The 19,913-nt window shown below is 43.0% G+C and overlaps 1 protein-coding gene across 1 annotated transcript in view; it reads left to right on the top strand.

Moving 5' to 3' along the window:
• Positions 1 to 17,062: 17,062 nt before the first annotated feature.
• Positions 17,063 to 19,913, top strand: part of LAPTM4B (lysosomal protein transmembrane 4 beta) — a 62,384-nt gene continuing 59,533 nt past the window's right edge. The window contains exons 1-2 of the mRNA XM_025050074.1: positions 17,063 to 17,165; positions 17,328 to 17,695. Coding sequence (XP_024905842.1) covers positions 17,063 to 17,165; positions 17,328 to 17,695 — 471 coding nt within the window. The remainder of the gene's footprint in view (positions 17,166 to 17,327; positions 17,696 to 19,913) is intronic.

The raw sequence follows: 19,913 nt of genomic DNA, 5'->3' as shown, positions 1-19,913 counted from the left end.
CTTGTATGGGGCGGGGGTGTGTGGGAGGTATTTATAGGCTGGGCCTGGAAGAGGCATGCATCACTTTTACCTGTATGTCATGGCCAAGACACAGGTGCATGGCCTCACTTAACTGCAAAGAAACTTGAGAAATATGGTCTACACATGTGTATAGAGTGAAGGGAAGAGGATTTGGTGAATTCTTACTCAATTTACATCCAGTAGAGCATGTGGCATATGCTAAATATTCAATAACTCTTTGTTGAATGTTTGTCTGGTCTAAGGTTCAGATTCTTCAATATAAAGTTGGGCTAATATTGTTGCCACTTTGAATTCTGGTCAAGATGACAGAGTAGGTAAATGCTATAGTCATTTCCTCCACGACCACAACTAAACTACAGAACAACCATCATTGAGAACCATCTGAAGTCTAGTTGAAGTTCTACAACTAAGGACATACAGAAGAAACTACGTGGAGACTGGTATGTGGGGTGAAGATGTGGAACAAGCTGGTCCCACATGCATGTGTGGTGGTTTAGAAAAGTTGCAGAAGTCCTCTCTAGGAGAAAGGAGTCTCAACCCCACACCAGGCTCCCCAGCCCAGGTTTCCAGTGGCGGGAAGAGAAGTCTCCACAGCCTCTGGCTCTGAATACCAGCAGAGACTGTGGCTGAGTGAGATCACAGGCAGTTGAAGTTGTAGACATTCCTCTTAAAGTGTCCACACACAGACTTACTCGCTGATGAACTCACTCTGAGCTCAAGCACTGGGGCAGCAGCTTGAAAGGCTCCCAGGACATACAGGGAGGAATTGAATTGTGTGGCTTCAGGGCAAGGACTGACTGGGCAGCTTTCTCCCAAAGAGAAGCGCTGATAGAATCCATTGTTCCTTTGCCGAGTCCTCTCCCCAACCCAGTGTGCAGACACAGATCACTGCCATATCTGAGTCTCCATTAACCTGGCTAATACCATTAGCCCCACTCCAGTGATTCCCTGAGACCTCTCCCAACCCAACTTGCAGGCCCACCCAAGCCGCTTCCAGTGGCTTTTCCATACAAATTGTCTGTCCTGGCTCATGCTGCAGACTTCCCTAAAATCTCTCAAAGGTTCACAAACCCAAAACAAGCAGCATCTGGTCTTGGTATGCCCTGTATCTCTAGCTGAGAAGCCCCCAAGGCTGGCACTAGCAGCAGGCAGCCTTGGTTCACAGCTGGGCCTTTCGAGGCATCTCCAAGCCCTGCACATGTGGCAACCATCTGCACCATCACTTCGTAGCTTATACCAAGTGGCCCTGGGCAGGGCAGAGATAGTGGCTGACCCTGAATCTTACTCTGTAGGGTCAACCCCTGAACAATAGCTCCTCCATTATAGTCACAGCCAGTCCTCACAACCAATCAGCCTGAGGGTCAATCTCACTTACTGATGTGCCAAGGGCAGCCAAGGCTCAATTACAACAGAAGGGCACACACAACCCATACAAGGGATATACTCAGAGCACCGAGCTCAGGTGACCAGGGAGACTGTGCCACTGAGCCTCACAGGACACCTACAACATGAGGCCACTGTTCTAAGACAGGGAGACAAAGCAGCTCCACCTACTACATAGAAAGAAGCACAGGGAAGGAACCAAAATGAAGAAACAGAGAAACATTTCCCAAATGAAAGAAGAGAACAAAGATTTAGAAAAAGAACTAAACAAATGGAGACAAGTGATCTGCCAGATGCAGAGTTTAAAACTCTGGTTATAAAGATGCTCAATGATCTCAGCGAGCATCTTTAGATAGAAAACATAAAAATGAAAATAGAAAACCTGAAAAAAAACAGTCAGAAATAAGGAATGCGATAACTGAAATGAAGAATACATAGAAGGGAATTGACAGTAGATTAGATAAAGCAGAAGATCAAATCAGCAATTTAGAAAATAAGGTAGCAGAAAACACAATCAGAACAGCAACAACAAAAAAAAAATCCAAAAAAATGAGGCTAGGATAAGGAGCCTCTGGGACAACATCAAGCATAACAGCATTTACATCATAGGGGTATCAGAAGAAGAAGAGAGAGTTAGGAATTGACCACCTATTTGAAGAAATAATGATGAAGAACTTCCTTAACCTGGTGGAGGAAATAGACATACAAACACAGGAAACACAGAGAGTCCTAAACAAGGTGAACCCAAAGAGGCCCACACCAAGACATATCATAATTAAAAGCTTACCAAAACTTAAAGACAAAGAGAGAATGTTAAAAACAGCGAGAAAAAAGCAGCTTGTTGTCTACAAAGGAGCTCCTAAAAGACTGTCAGCTGATTTCTCACCAGAAACTTTGCAGGACAGAAAGGATTGGCACAAAATATTCAAAGTGATGAAAAGCAAGGACATACAACAAAGATTACTCTACCCTGTGAAGCTGTCATTTAGAATCAAAGGACAGATAAAGAGCTTCCCAGACAAGAAAAAGTTAAAGGGGTTCATCACCACCAAACCAGTATTACAAGAAATGTTAGAGGGACTTTTTTAAAGAGGAAAAAAAAAAAAGATAAAAAATATGAATAATAAAATGGCAATAACTACATATCTATGAACGATTAAATGTAAATGGATTAAGTACTCCAATCAAAAGATGTAGGGTGGCTGAATGGATAAGAAAACAAGACCCTTATATATGCTACCTACAAGAGACTCACTTCAGATCCAAAGACACACACAGACTGAAAGTAAATGGATAGAAAAAGATATTTCATGAAAATGGAAACAAACAAAAATCTGGAGTAGCAATACTTATACCAGACAAAATAGACATTAAAACAAAGGCTTTAACAAAGGACAAAGAAGGACCCAGTAATCCTACTTCTGAGTATTTTTTCAAAGAAATCCAAAATACTACAAAGGGACATGTGAATCCATATGTTCATTGTGGCATTATTTACAATTGCCAAGATATGGAGCTGACCTGGGTGTACATCAATAAATGAATGGATAAAGAAGAGGTACACGGATACTATGGAATATTACCCAGCAAAAAAAAAAAAAAATGAAATCTTGCCATGTGCAGCAACATGGATGGACCTAGAGGGTATTATGCTGAGTGGAGTAAGTCAGACAGAGAAAGACAAATATCATATGATTTCACTTATATGTAGAACCTAGAAAACAGGATAAATGAACAAACAGAACAGAAACAAACTCATAGATACAGAGAACATTTTGATAGTTGCCAGATGGGAGGGGGGCTGAGGAGAGTGAGTGAAAAAGGGGAAGGGATTAAGAAATACAAATTGGTAGTTACCAAATAGTCATGGAGATGTCAAGTGTGGCATAGAGAATATAGTTAATAATATTGTAATTACCGTACATGATATCAGATGGGTACTAGATTTATCAGGGTGATCACTTCATAAGTTACATAAATGTCTAATCACTACGTTGTACACCTGAAACTAATATAATATTGTATTCAATTGTAATTGAAAAATAAAAAATTATATAAAAAATAATTGTACCTGCCTCACCATGTTATCATGAGATTTAAATGAATACGTAAACAGAAAGTGGTGAGAACAGTGCCTGGAATACAGTAATCTCTGTATGGATTTGCAGTTATTATTATTGTTATTGACAAGAAGAGTCTTGTATGATGAGGCCTGAAGGCAGGTGGCATTCTCCTCCCTCCATTACGATGCTGTGGACTTTCTCCTTTGCCTTCTTGTAATAAGCCCCTTCCTTTGAGGTTCATGCCATCCCACTTGCTCTTAACCCTGACTCATCATGGTCATCTACCTAGGGCTACAGGCAGGGTGCCCTTTCCTCTGGGTGAACGTAGCCCTGGGCCAGGGGCCTGGCTCTCCCAGTGGAGTGTAGACTGGGTTTCAGACCCTGCTTGTCCTGGTGGGTAGAGTACACCCACCTGGGCAAAGGGTGGCCTGCGTGTACCGAGCTCTGGGTGTCTCCCCACATGTAATTGAAGGCTAATGTCCCTGTCTCACAGTCTCCCCTTCTAGCCCATTTGCCATGATCCTATGTGACCTCACTGTCGTGTGGGAGACTCATCCAAGTCCCTGCCTTTCAGTCCCTTGGCCTCCTGGGGACCTTCCCCCCCCGACTTCTCTGGGTCTGCCCCCAGAGCTGCTTCTACATCAGAAATCTCTCACCTCAATCTCCTCACCCTCAGCTCCCCTCAGACCACTAAACCTTCTATTTTCCCTCAGCCTCTCAGCCATTCTCCTGCGCCCTGCGTCCCCCAAGTTGATAACTGAAGCACTGCCCCGCAGGGATCCCCTCTCACCTGAGCTGCTGCTCTCCTGCAGTCTCCCTGGCCCAACACAACCGTCTGTTCTGCCATCCGCATGGGCTGCTGAACAGACTGGTGTAGCCAGAGAGGCCCAACGGGCTGTCTCGGGGGGCTCTTCGGTTCCCACTGAGAGAAGACACCACGCCTACACACCCTATACTTGTGCTTCTGGAGGTTCCTGGGGTTCTAGTGGAGAAATTGTCTCTAGAGGGAGCTGTTCTTCTGAGATATCTGTGACCCTCTAAACAAGGCAGCCCTTCTGGGACCCAAGGGCCACAGGGCAGGCAAGTGAGGAGGAAAGAGCTGCCCTGACTCAGAACAGAATCCAGCCCTGCTCGATTTCCTGCGGACATATGGGGTTTGAAAGCATCCAGAGACCAGCCCTGGGGCAGGGTGCAGGGGAGGCTCCTCTGAGCTGCTTTGTAACCAGTGGGCCTCATCAGAGCCAGAGGAAGAGTGTGAAGATGGTGGAAGTGAGGAGCCTGAAGCTGACAGACCAGCTATCAGCAATGAGAGGCTCCTCTTTGGGTCAAACACTTGAAAGAAGGAGGAGATCCCAGCAGAAGCAAGGATAGGCATGTGAGACTGGTGCTATTGGTGTGATTCAGTGCCTGGTGACATCTGTGTGTCACAGTGAGAGCACCTGAGGGTATGACTTTTCGTGGCTGGTTCCAATGCTCAGGGAAGGGAGTGCTCGTGTCTTAATCAGACTGCGTCCCAGGGATGTGGCACAGACTGGTTACCAGTAAATGCTGTGGAAATGGACTGAAAGACCCCTGATTGTTGCTGCAAAGGGTCCCCAGCATCACTCACATGAGACAGTCCTCATCCGGCCTCAGCCCAACTGAAGTGCCATGTCGGCATTTTCACATTAGAGTTGAGTCAACTTTCCCCCATTTTTTCGGTGAGGTCATCTCCTAAGCTTTGTGGCGAACATTATGGAGCTCACCTCCCTTTCACCACTGTCGCCAGACCTAAAAGAAACTCAGAATGTTCTTGACTACTTATCCGTCAAGTAACAGCCCACACTGTTACTAGCTGCTTAAAGCTGAATGTAGTTTTCTTATCAAGCAGTATAAAACAAATATGTTTAATTCAAAATATAAAACAAATTGCTGAATTCTCAATCCTTGAAATATTTTGTGATATCTTCCAGCCTGGCACATTGTATCAGATCTTAAGTGATCATGATGAAGAACGTATTAATATTAAATAATTTATTTTTTAAAGTGGTGGTGGTGGTGGTGGTGAGGGAACCGTTACCAAAACACAATTCCTAGAAAACTATAAAACTAAGTAAATTGTAAAATAAAAATTGTCACACATGGGCATTTTTATTAGAATAATAAAGCCTTAATGGAAAGGCAGCAAAGAGCAGAGTTAAATGAGAAAGACACTTTCAGTCAAAAATGGCATATTTCTTTGCTTTCATTCCTTTAGTCAATAAAAAAAAATTATATAAAATATATCAGGGATCCAAAGGGGGCATTTGTGGAATGATAAGCAAAAGGCACTTTGAGGAGTATCATACATTCATTTAACTTCTTAAAATGTGTACTTATCATATTTTTCGTTAATTTACACAACATGCTTTTCTCCTTCTGTAGGAAAGACCATGAGGCTAAATTACTTGGCATAGGCGGCGCCAAAGCAGATTTAGAGGTCTTCGAATGCTTTGTTTTAATAATTATCTGAGCATTTAAAAAATGTGTCTAATGACCATTTAAAATTATTTTCCCTTCTCCTCATTGCTGCCCAATTCACGTTTTTGTCTTTGTTTTTCTGAGTGTTGTTTTTTAGAACAGTTTAGATAGACAGAAAAATTATGAAGATAGTGCACAGTTCCTCTATACCACATACTCATTTGCCCCATTATTAACATCCTACATTAGTAGGGTACATTTGTCACAAGTAATGAACCAAGCTTAATATATTACTATTAACTAAAGTACATACTTCATTCAAATATCCTCAGTTTTTTCCTACTGTCTTTTCTCTGTTCTAAGACCCTACCCAGGATATCAAATTACATTTAGTCGTTATGACTTCTTAGGCTCTTCTTGGCTGTTAACAGTTTCTCTTTTTTCCTATTTTGGCTGACCTTGACAGTTCTGGTCAGACTGTCTCTCAATTGAGATTTGTTGACATTTTTCTCACAAAAAGACTGAGGTTATGGGTTTGGGGGAAGAAGATCACAAAAGTAAAGTGCCCTTCTCATCACATCATGACAAGGGCACATACCGCCAACGTGACTTGTCACTGTTGATGTTGACCTTGATCACCTGGCTGAGGTCGTGTTAGGTTTCTACAAGTTACTTTTCCCCTGCTTCCCATACGGATGTCTTCAGAAGCCAGTCACTGTGTACAGCCCATATTTATGGAGTGGAGAGTTAAGCTCCATCTCTTTTTGGGAAAAGTATCTACATAAATTATTTGGATTTTTTCTGCACAAAGGATTTATCTTTTTTTCCCCATTTGTTTATTTATTTATTCAATCATTTACTTATATCAGTATGGGCTCATGGATATTAGCATAGTTCATTTTTTTAAAGTGCAAAATTTTTCCCCATAGTGAAAACAGGAGAGTCTGCCAAACACTTCTGTAAACAAAGTGTCCTCCGCATTTTTTCAATGCATCTCAGGAATGTGTTAAATCCTCTGTGTAGCGCGGGACTGGGCATAGGTAGAAAGGGATTGCTTCATGTAATCAAAAATTGTGGACTCACTAAATTAAATACCCTGTGAAAACTTTGCCAGTATTTGCTTAATTTAAATCCCTCACTTCAGAAGAAAACAAAATTTAAATGCATTCTTTGTTTCTGAGTATTACTTAAACCACAGCAAAATGTAAATGAATCAATATGAGTGGAGTGGAGGGGCGAGAGAGAGATAGAGAGAATCTCCCTCAGACTATAAAAACAGAAACACACCACCACCACCAATGCCCATGGATGAGATGGTCAGAGAGAAAGGGAAGGAAAGCAGCCTTGGCCTCTCCACCTCACAGCCTCTCTGGGGCCCTCAGAATCCAGAGAACTCAGTTTCCTATAGGTCTTCCTATAGGAAGGGGGCTTCCTCATTGCCAAGGTGACCCTAGCAGGTAGCACTTGCCTTCAGACAACTACTATAGTCCATGGCTTTGGGGTCCAGTCACTAGGCATTTCCTGACTTCCCGAGGTCTCCGGGCTCCACCGCAAGACCAGTCCTCACCATGTGACTGCCCTGCTCCTCTTCACTCCACCACCTCCAACACCTCAGGGCTGTTCTTCTCACACCTCCCAAAGCTCCCTGGAACTGACAGATAGCTGGCCTTCCCCTTGGATTTGGGAAGGTAATGCTATGTGGGCACAGAGCTCTAGCTCTGACACAAATTATCTGTGTGACTTTGGGCAAGTTACCTGGCCTCTCGTGCCTGTATCTTAAGTCTAACATGAAAACACTAGTTCTAGTCGGCTCTAAATGTTTTCCAGCTCTAAAATGTCATGAGCCTGTTAAATCCTTACGGCTAGGATGATACTGTTTCCCAATTCTGTGTAAGCACAACTGGACAAAGCAGTAATATAGTCATTAAATATTGTCTGCTCTTTCCTTCAGTTCCCTCTTCTGATCAGCTAGTGTTTTTAATGATCGGTGTTTAGACCTTGATATAATAAATTGTTTCATCTTTTAAAAATGTATGTGTCTCAATTTTGCCATCAATCAGGTGTACTTTTCAAAATGGAATTTTAATTTTGATGGTTTCTAGCTTTTTCAATGACTAACTTACTGAGTTACGAACGTAAACTTTTTAAAGGAGGGAAATAGGATTAGGGTATGCAGGAAGCTTAACTTGTATCTGTCGTGTAGTATTTATTTAGAAAAAAACAGGAAACAAAGACAGCAAAATCCTGGAATGCGATAAAATCTGAGTGATAGGTACACAAATTGTTCATTACATTATTCTGAATATTTTTCACTTTACTCGGATCATTTTCTCAAGAATAAAAACTTCTCATATCCTTAGTTTTCCTTTTGTTGACTGTTTTAATTATCTGGTATTTGAAAAGCATAGTCAGACAATTAAAATAGGACGAAGAAGAGGTGATGCGCCCGTTCCTTTCCCTTTCTGAGTTCTTTTTTCCCTTCGAAGCTCACGTTCGGTTCCAGCTCCTCTATGAAGCCTTTCTGTTTGCCCAAAACCTCCTATGAAAACTTTTCTGGTGCCTTTGCTATAGATGCCGCTGTTGGGCACTTAACTTCTGTTTTTCAATGTGCTTGCATGACAACTACATTATCATGCTTATCATCAGGATGGGCAAAGCCACCGTGCTAAGGAACAACCCTGTACGTCACTCTTGTCCACGCTCCATGCAGGAAATGGGTTGGCTGTGGCTCTGAGGCTCTTCATCTTTCACTCTGGGACTGCTGGTGAGGCAGCCCTACCTGTCATGTTACCTGTTTCCAGATAGAGGAGGAAAAAACCTGGAAACGTCTAATTCTTAAAATTTCTTCCATGTGGCTTCTGACCATAGTTTATTAGCCAAAGCAAGTCACTTGGGGACTCCTGAGTTAAAGAGGACAGGAATGTCTTAATCTTCCTGCTGGGAGGGGCACCACAGAGAGGGAATTCAGTTATTTGGTGAATAGGTCAGTAATACAATCAGCCACACTCTATTAGGAAACGTTTCTTCTACTGAATTTGTGTTGTTTTTTTTTTAATTAAGTTTATTGGGGTAACATTGGTTAATACAATAATATAATTTTCAGGTGTACATTATCATTTGACATCTGTATATTCTATTGTGTATTCACCACCCAAAGTCCAGTTTCCTTCAGCTACCATATATTTGATGCCCTTTACCCGCTCACCCTCTCCCTACCCCCGCTATATTTGATCCCCTTTACCCCATCTACCTCTCCGCTCCTTCCCCACCCCACTAGTAACCACTACTCTATAGTTCTCTGGTAACCACTAGTATAGTCCATGTCCATGAGTCTCTGTTTGTTTGTCCTGCTCGTTTGTTGCTTTTAGGTTTATATCCCACATATAAGTGATATCATGTGATTTTCAACTTTTTCTGTCTGGCTTCTTTCGCTTAGCATGATTATCTCGAGTTCCATCCATATTGTCGCAAATGGCAGTATTTCATCTCTTCTTATGGCTGAGTAATATTCCATTGTATATATGTACCACAGCTTCCTTAGCCAATCATCTATCATAGGACACTTTAGTTGCTTTCATGTTTTGGCCACCATGAATAATGCTGCTGTGAACATCGATATGCAAATATCTTTTCAGATATGGATTTTCAAGTCTTTGAGGTAAATACCCAGTAGAGGGATTGCCGGATCATATGGTAGATCAATTCTTAGTTTTTTGAGGAACTTCCATACTGTTTTTCCATAGTGGCAGTCCCACCAGCAGTGTATGAGGGTTCCTATTCGTTCACATCCTCTCCAACATCTGTTATTGCCTTTCCTGTTGATTATTCTTCTGCTGAATTTGAACTTTCATTTCTCAACTGACAAACAACCATTCTGTGATCTCACCTACTGATGCTGCCAATTTCATCAGCGTTGCCTCTTAAGAAACTATTTGTATAAGGATTTAAATATCTTATGGCATTTTAGCTCTTATTAATTTCTAACCATGGAGGGAAGATGAAAAATTAAAGCGCTGATATGGGTCATGAGAAACATAGGTCTTATAAACTTAAAACACTTGAGAGGAAGTTTTGGCATGCCAGAAGCTCTGAATATCTCAATCAGAGTTTCCCCAGACAACCTAAGCCAATTGACTCCACTCATTTGTGAAGAAAACAAATTAAGAAACTTATAAAAAGCTAGAGCGATATGAGCAAAGCTTGTTTTTAAAAGTTGGAGTGTAATTAGAAAGATTTTTAACTCTCCAGAAACAGAAATTAATGCATCAATTTATGTACATTTTGGTTTCATATACATATTTTCAGGAGCACAGGCTACCTGTATTAGCTGATATTTTAATTTAGTGCTTTTTATACATGCTTTGTTTCCCCTAGATTATAAATCCTTGAGGATATCATCTAAGTGACAGCATGGAGAATAGAATGCACTCAAACCCAGCGGGGAGACAGTCTGGATCCAAATCCAGCTCTGACACTGCACAACAGTGAAATACCGGGCAAGCGACTTCAAGTCTTGGTTTTCTCATCTAAAAAATGGGAATTTTGATATTTAACTCACAGGTTTGTTGTGAGTCTTACTCAATAGTTGTAAAATACTAGCCGGTGCTACTAATGTTAATTTTGTCTAAATCTGCCATTTACTACATTTATTATGTGCCAGGCATGTAACAAGCTTTTCTTTGGTATAACCTCCCAACGATCTTAAAAGTAGGATTATCATTCTTACTTTTTAAAATCAGGGAGATTAAATGATTCTCCCAAAGACAGTCTTTGGCAAATTATGTCTTGAACTCATGCCCCTTTCTTACGAAATTCTACAAACTGATAAAGGGGGAGATTAACTCTTCTTCCTCTTTCATGACCTAAGACAAGTGTCCCCAACCCCCAGGCTGCAGACGGTACAGGCCCGTGGCCTGTTAGGAAGCAGGCTGCACAGCAGGAGGTGAGTGGCAGGCGATGGAAGCTTCATCTGTATTTGCAGCCGCTCCCCAGCGCTGGCATCACTGCCTCAGCTCCGCCTCAGCTCCGCCTCAGGTAATCAGGCATTAGATTCTCATAGGAGCACTGGTCCCTGGGTGCCAAAAAGGATGGGGACCACTGACCTAAGGCATTGTGAGATTCTGCCTTTCTAGGTCATCAGAGAAGATAAATTATACTTGATAACATTTCAGGGGGAGCTGCTGCATTTCTTAGTTAATTTGCCTGCTTGCTCTCAATCCATTTCCTATTCTTCCCCTCCTCTGTGTGTGTGCGTAATGATGCGGTGGGGGCGGGGGGAGGGAGGGGGGTCGAATATACATAACGTAAAATTTAGCCTTTTAACCATTTTGAGTGTACAATTTGGTGGCATGAAGCACATTCACGGTGTCGTTCAACCATCACCACCGTTCATTTGCAGACCGTTTTCATCATCCCAAACAGAAACTCTGTACCCATTAAACAGTAACTCCCCCTTCCCACCTCCCCACAACCTCTGGTAACCCCCATTCTACTTTCTGTCTATCTGTGAATAGAATTTGCCTGCTCTAGGTACCTCATATAAGTGGAACCATACAATATTTATCCTTTTATGACTGGTTTTTTCACTTAGCATAATGTTTTCCAGGTTCATCTATGTTGTAGCATGTATTGGAATTTCATTCTTTTGGGAAATAAATCTTTTATTATGCTAAATAACATTACATAAAATCCATCATCTTCACCATTTTTAAGTGTACAGTGCATGAGTGTTAAGTATATTCACATCATTGTGAAACAGATCTCCAGAACTCTGAAACTCTCTACCCACGAAAATCATCTCCCCTTTTCCTCCTGCCCCCAATCCCTAGCAACCTCCATTCTACTTTTTGTTTCTAAAACTTTGACTCCTTTAGATACCTCATATAAATGGGATTAGACAGTATTTGCTTTTTTGTACTAGTTTATTTCATTTAGCATAATGTCTTCAATGTTTATTCATGTGGTAGCGTGTGACACAATTTCCTTCTTTTTTAAGGCTGAATAATAATATTCCATTGTATGGATCTACCACCGTTGTTTGTCCATTCATCCAGTGATGGACACTTGGGTTGCTTCCATCTTTTGGGTAAATAATGCTGCTATGAACGTGGATGTGCCCCTTACTCTTTTTTATGGCAGGAAAGTATGTTTTCCCAGTCCCCTTATCAGCTGGTGTCTGAGAATTCAAGTCAATGGGAAGCATTAGCAGCAAAGTGGAAGTGGAGGATGAGAGGCCAAGGCTTTCCTCCTCTCCTCTCTCTGCTTCGGGAGGCATGTTTAACAGTAGCTGTGCCACCTCTGTTGGTCAGCTCTTCCCACCATGGTCTCAGTTCTAGACAGACGGGCGATGGCAGCTTCCTTTGTACTTTGGCCAATATGCGGGTTGCCTCTCTGTTTCTTGTTCTGTCTTCTCATCTGTCTGCAACTGTGACGTGAGATTTAAGGTTTCTTCCGATGATAGGACACAACACGGTAACACTCAGGTAGAGGAAAGGAAGAACTCATTGTTACTTATAGCTCCAAACGGGACAAGACTGCCAAGCCATGCCACAAGGGACTTGCACCTGTGCACAAGGTAACAGCTGGTTGGAACTATGTAGGAGGTGGCTTATGTACAGCAAGCGAGTGAAGTTAGCTAGATTTAGAGGGCCTCCTGGGGACTCAGTAATTTGAATATTTCTGTGGACCCAAGAAGAAAGGACCCCAGGTACCTGGGGTGTCTGGCCTTGGATAAGTGTGTATTGTAACCTAGGCATGTAGAGCCTGATAAGGGAAGTCTTTGGAGTGGGGGTTTAGCTAATGCCTCTGAAGGGGAATTGAGAGTTTTCAGCTATGACTTCAAAACTAGGTCAAGATGGCACTTGTGATCTATTTTATTACAGCAACAAATTCCCTGTGTGAAATATACCTTCCCTCTGTGTGAAATATCTAGAATGTTTTCTATTTTCCAACTGGACTCTGACGAATACAGATGTATTTGATTGCATTCCAAATCTTTAAACATTGATAAACTGTATAGAGTGCCACATTAACCTCACCATTAATCAGAATACTGTCACTTTATTGTTAGCCTCACCATCTACCACTAACGACTCCTTCTGCCCATGTTTGTCTCTCTTATTATTTTATGAATTTCTTAGAGGCAGGGATTGTGTCTTATGTACTCTTTCTCACAACCCCCAGTCCAGAACGTGACCAAACCCCAAATGTGTGCTTTAATAAATCTACAATTAATTATATGAGTCTCTGAGAGCGTATCAGTCATGTGTTCTGACTTCCACCTTGGCTGCAGTTCAGGGCGGAAGCCTGCTCCATGTTCTGACCTTCATAGTCTTGACCCCCACAGCCTGGGACAGGATCCAGATTCTTTAATGAATCATCTGGCATACTACTTATTTTCTTCCACACACTCCTATAAAATTGGCATTTATCACAGCCTCCATGAAGCAGACAGCTCTGGCTTGTTTGTCTTAGTTTTGTTTCAATTTCTAAGAGAGATATGGGGCTTATCTCCAGGGCCAGCTTCGTGGGCACAGGGTTCCTCGCTCACATTGGCCCAATGTTAGTTTAACGTTTCAATGTTGCCATCTTGGAATCCTTAATGCTTTTTAAACAAGAGGCTCCACATTTCCATTTGCATTGGACACGGCAAATCATGTAGCCAGTCCTGCCTACCTCGTTTCTGTATACCCTAAGCTTGTAATATTAATTTATCATTGAGACATGTGGGTTTAATATTTATAAAACCCTCAGTAGTTCAGAAGTTGCCCCATTTTCTTCAGGAAATATACTCTAAATCTCTTAGTGCGGCATGGCACGAAGAGCTTTTAATCTTCTGATACCTCCTGCACCTATGCTGACCACACTAAAACTTTCTCAGTCCCACCTCTCTCTACTCTGACTCTCTTCCCTTAACATGTTAACTCCCAGCTATTGTTCTACTTGTTTTCTCTAAACTTTGCCAGCTGATATCCTGCTCCCATCCTGCATAGGGTGGTCTTCTGTCTCTATCCCTGGCCAACTCCAACTGATCCTACAGGTCTGAACTCAGGTGCCACCGCCTCTCGGAAGCCCTCACTGATCTTCCAAAAGCTGAGATATGGGTCTCTCACAGCACTCTATGCTCAATCTATCATAGCACTTATCTTACTATTATGTTCTTTTCTGTTTATTTTTCTGTCTCCATCATTAAATTGTGAATTCCTTATAGAGAGAGACTTTCTCATGCTCTCTGAGGTGGCAGCCATACTCAGCTCCACAGAGGCACTGAAATTCCTACTTATCAAATGCATGCATGAATGAATGCAGAAATTACTGGTTTATTTGGACAATGCATGAGGAGACCTATAAGGTTTACTTTTGTCTCACCTAGGAGAACAGTACTTTCATTATTGAAGAAGACATTCAACAGCACCCTTTGGCACAGAAGCATGGATTCCTTTTTCAACACATTTTTCCTTTTCAGAAGAGTTAGAACCTTTTAAAATTTCTCAGCCTTTGAGAGAGGTCCTGAGGTCTCTCCTGGGACAGACCCTTGCCCAGATTATGGAGGAGGCTTAAGTGAGACGTTCCTTACCCCAAAGACTGTGTGGCCCTATGCAACTCCTGGAGCAAGTGTCTTTGCCTTCACCTCTCCTGGTCTATGTCCTATTAACCCTTTACGGGGCCCAACTGAAACACTAACTCCCAACAGTTTTAATGTAATTAATCACTCTCTGCTTTTCAGTGGCATTTTGTTTTTACCAGTAGGGATATTTGGCACACATTCTGACTAATGTCATAGTGACTTGTGCACTAGAATAGATGATAAACTTTGAGAGCAGGAGCAGAATGTGCTAATCTTTGTATCCTTTAAGTCTTTATGTCTTACACACAGTTGCTACTCAAATTAACATAGAAAAATATGGATCTCTGACAGATAGATTGATATACAATTAGTCCTAGAAAAGAAGAAATTTGAAAAAGGAAAGAGGGTGGCTCTATCTGATGGAAAGAAAAATTTCCACTATTAGAAAATACCTGAACTTGGAAGAAGGGCTCCAGGGAGGATATAGGGCAAAAAAACAAAAACAAACAAACAAAATGGAGTATAAGCGGACAAGGGAAAGGACCTGGGTGACAAAGAGGATGCAAGTCCTAAAGTCCTAAAGGTAAGGAGGGTTTAAAATTGGGTAATTAAGCCACCACTGAGACAGTGATGGATGGAAGAGGAGGGATGAGGAAATTGCAGGGCAACCTGAGCAAGGCTGTGGAGGCTGCCGAACTTTGCACTGGCAGAAAAGAAGGAAGTGTGGCTCCAGAAGCAGAGGTTTCTAGGCATGAAAACATGGTGCTTGTCTGAATAACTGCTGCTGCAGTCAGTATTCCTGTTAAACATGCCGCTGTTTGAAAGTGACCTAGCTGTAACCATGTTCCTTGGGAAGCCTCTGTTCTTGTTTTTAAGCCAATTCTCATATTCTCCATATTCTCTTGCATCCAAATAAATGCAACTCCAAAGACACTGAAATTAAGTTTTATTTAATGGACTTCACTCGTATTGCTTCTCTCTCTCTACTTCCTCTCTCCAGCCAGGTTTCTTCTACTCTCTTTCTCTTCTCTTATCAAGAGCAATTTGGCATCTTTCTGTAAATTTGGATCTTGAATAGTAAGCTCTCTGAAATATAAAAATTTCCTGAATCAATGAGTCATTTTGAGTCATTTGCCTAATGAATCTGAAATTCTGGTGGGGAGGGTGAAAAGGGAGATAATTCTAGGCGCTCACTGGGAGTCTGAATTTGGAAAGTAGCACTCCCCACCCGAATTCTGTTTTCATTCCATCTCAGAGCACTAATGCTTGTCTTACAGCTCGTTAAAAGTGGCTATGAGCACAATTAAATATTAAATAGAAGGTTCCAGAGGAAAAACTATCTCTAACGGGAAGGAAAACAAACTTTGTAGTGAGAAAAATGAAAGAAGAAACTGATCTTTGTTGTTTGACCTTTCTAACTCCCACAATGATTTTGCATATTACTTCTGATTAAGAGCCCATACCTGTTATCTCGGGGTGATTCTTGAGTCCTTGTGGGTCCAGGTGCAAGCTACATAGTAAGAATGTGATAGCTCTATGACCTTGTAAAACTAAACAGTCTTGCACTGAAACACTCTAACATTCCTCTTCCTGCCTATATAGCCTGGCCTTAAGAAATTTAAATCAAACTAGTTTTTCTCTTGCTCCAAGTTTGAAATGAAACTTTGACAGATGCTAGTAATCTAACTTGTCTGAGACGCTTGGCTTAAACAGTGATTCAATTGGTCAAAAAAAAAACCCCAAAACAAAACAAACAAAGAAACAAAAAACTCGAGTCTGGAGGCTTTGCCAGAAATAAATGATAAAGATTTATTCAAGGTCTTAGGATTTGCAAAGCAGAAACATAACTAGGTGACAGCCAGAGTTCCGAAGAAGAAAGAAAAGCTGAGGGCTCTCCTAATAAAAGTACATTCTTGAGAAGAATCAGTTCTGCGTTCTTAACCTCTGTACTGGTCTCAGATGGTAACCCTCTAGATGAGGGGTGGTCTGGATACTTGAACATTCTATCCTTAGTCCTTCAGGGGGTAGAGGGTTATCTGGAGGTTTGGTCTGTACTATGGCACTGAGACCCAATTGGAAAGTTCAAAAGTTTAAGTTTCCAGATTACTTAAAACAAGAACAGAATCATTTCCTCATACCCCCACCTACTTGATATTAGTAAATTTGGCAGCTTGACTGCAGTGACTCTATTCTTCTTCACTCTATTCCTCAGAGGCTAACCTAGGACAAGGGTGCTTCCAGACAAAACACCACATGGGAGGAAATAACCCCAAACTCTATCTTTCAGTATCTCTTAAAGGAGTCCTATCTTTCAGTATCTCTTAAAGCTCTATATTCTGTCTTGCAGAGAGCTTGTGGCAGGAATTGGCTCGATGATAGCTTCTTTAGAGCTGCAGTCCTGATTTAAAATCGCTACCCGACTTAGTGAGGCTGTCCTTGACACACATCTGATTTTCTGGGAAGAGATTACTACCACAGTAATTGAGCGGGGAAGCAGAGACAAATTGCTCTTGGCGGCTTCAACAGCGGTTCAAAATACTGCAGTTGACCGGAATCACACCCTGCAGTTTTCCTTCCTCCAGTGTGCAAGATGCCAACAGTGAAAGCACTGCACCAACAGATTATCTGCAAGATAGGAGTGGAAGGGGAGAAGACCACCACCAACCAGATTGTAAAAGAACCTCGACCCCGTGGTAGAGTTACATGAATGACTAAATAAGAGAGGGAAGGCCGGACCTCCGCTGTGGGTCGACTCTGGGACCCGCCAGTGGTGCAGGATGATTAATTTATTTACAGTGGGCTGGCGGAGCCCGCAGCTGGCTGGAGCCTGCGGTGACATCACGGGCCGGGGCGCGGGTCACGTGCCCCGCAGGCCGCCCCGCCTCCGCCTGCTCCGCCTTCTCCCGCCGCCTTCAGAGCAGAGGGTCCGGCCGCTGCGTCCACTCGGAGCGCTCGGGGGAGACGCGGAGCGAAGGCCGAGGGCAAGCAGGCGAGCGGGCACGAGCCGGGCCGGGGCGGGAGCGGCCTGGGGGCCCGCGGTAGCCGCGCGGCGTCGGGAGTGACGCGGCCGAGGTTCCTGCAAACTTGGGCGCGCGCTCGCGCCACGGCGCCCGCGGCCCGAGCGATGAAGATGGTCGCGCCCTGGACGCGGTTCTACTCCAACAGCTGCTGCCTGTGTTGCCATGTCCGCACCGGCACCATCCTGCTCGGCATCTGGTACCTGGTAAGCGCGGCCGGCCGCGACGAGGCGCCCGGGGCGCACCTGCCGGGGAGGGGGCGCCAGCGCCCCGGCGCCCCGTGGGCGCCAGCGCCCCGGCGCCCCGGCTTCGCTTCTCGTTCTGCCCCAAGTTGGCTCCTGGTTCGGCCTTGGGCTGGGTGATGCCGGCTCTAATCCGCCTAAAGTTATATTATTAGAAACTTAATTCTCTGCGCGAGCGTGCGACTGATCGCCCGGCTCGGCTCGGCCAACCTGTGGCGGGGGCCCGCTCAGGGCTGGGAGTCGGGGGCACTTCGGGGGCGCCGGTGGGCGGGGACGCGCCCCAAATCCCTGTGCACAGAGCCCGCTGCCGCCGGCCTGAAGCCCTGCGGTTTCCGGTGAAAGTGCTCTTGGTGGCCGGAGAACCGATCTTATCTGCGGAGCACGCGTTTTCTTTTCTTTTCTTCTTAATACCCAGTGGGCTTTGTGTTTCGACGGGTCCCGGGTGCAGCGTCGTGGGGTGACTGGGTACGTTTTGTCACCCTGCGGTCAGGGTCGCAGACCCGTGGTGCCCATTCTCCCTGCTCGCACATCGCCTCGGGTTTGCTGTGCCATCCGCTGCGCACGTTCGGATCCCGAGTCCAAATGGTTGGGTGTTCTTGTCACACTCTGTGAATGGTTCTCCTCACACTTTTGTTGTAAAGCCTTTAGGAAGGGGTTTGCTGGTGATTTACCGCGTTTCAGTCGGCCAGGGGAAGCCATTTTACACCCACTTATTTTCCTGCCCATTGACGGGGGTGATCCCTGTACCTTTCTTAGCAGGCAACGCAAGCAAATCTAATTTTTTTTTTTTTTTTTTAGGTTGGAACTTTTAAGATCGTATTTGTATGGGGAGTAGTGATTATCAGGGGCAATGAGGAAACCTGATCGAGTCTTGCCTTGTGCCTGCTCCAGGCTGATTGTGGGCACTCCTAGACTGCACCAGCATTGAGTTGATTGGATTCCCTTGCATTTCAGATTTTGTGACATCATGGAAGGTTACACCCAAGCCACTTTTCAGTGAATACCACTGCATCATGAGGAAATACCTTAAAATGATAGTAAGGTGGCCTATGGAACTTTTTAATGAGAATAAATTCTTCTCAGTCATCAATTTTTATTGTTGGTTCCTATTCAATTTTTTGATGCAATATGGACATTATGTTGAATTGTGTCATGTGCCATTTTAAGCAAAACATTTCCCCCCAGGCATATGGTGTTCTCTGTGCTATTAATAGTTTCAAGTTTCCTTTAGTCAGTGCCTGTCACAGGACACACAATAGAAATTTTTGGCCTTGAAAGCTTTCGAATAGATCTTTGGTATGTGTGGGTTTTTATTGTGCAGTGTGAATGCGGATAGAATGTTAAAATCTTGGCTGAACCCTAACTTTGCTAAAAGCCAGGAAATCTCTTTATAGAAATTTAAAATTACTGTATAGCAAAAGGTAGTAGGTAGCTTCAAAATAGCGCTTTTATTGATGATCGAGACAGATTATTTTATATAGATATCTTGTGTCCTCGAAAATGTTCAAATCTGCAGACTTGCAAGTACATCAGTGAATGTAATTTGTAAAATCTAGGGCACTGCATTAGGCAAATGTACTGCATGATCTACAGGAAAGATAAGTCTACTTGAGCCCTATTATTGGCTATAAGCCAACCAGACAGTATTGGTGTGATCAAAGAACTTTGAATGTTTTGTCTCTTGTTAGAGCATGCCGTTTGTGGAAAGTAGTTATTGGGTGCATGTTTTAGCATTTGGAAATATATGACAGATAATTAGAAAGCTTTCTAATAGAGGTAAGAATGCCACTTAAGATAAACCTAATTAATAGGAAACCTGGTTTAAGTACTAATAATCTTTATAAAAAATCTTTTTCACTTCATAAAACAATTTAGACTTTTTTTTAACAGTGAGTTTCCCCTCATACCTTTAAATATAATTTGGTTATCCACAACTTTGATTTACATGAACAGTTTTAGGCTGAGGGAGCAGGGTCACTGAGGAACAAGGCACTTCTCCCTCTTTCCCCCACACCTCACCTCACCAGCCATCTGAATGGAATGTGGGGTCAGTTATCAGGAAAAAAAGGATAGCACTATCTGTAGATATTCAAATAAGAGTCCACCAGAAGGATTCTTTCTTAAACCAATAAATGAGTGCCTGTTATGCCAGATAGATAAAGTGGATATTGTTTATGCGTTT

This window comes from Pteropus alecto, unplaced genomic scaffold (assembly GCF_000325575.1).
Source record: "Pteropus alecto unplaced genomic scaffold, ASM32557v1 scaffold164, whole genome shotgun sequence".
In the NCBI taxonomy this organism is placed as follows: Eukaryota; Metazoa; Chordata; class Mammalia; order Chiroptera; family Pteropodidae; genus Pteropus; species Pteropus alecto.
Note: the sequence above shows the minus strand (reverse complement) of the source record. Positions and strands in the feature narration are given on the sequence as shown.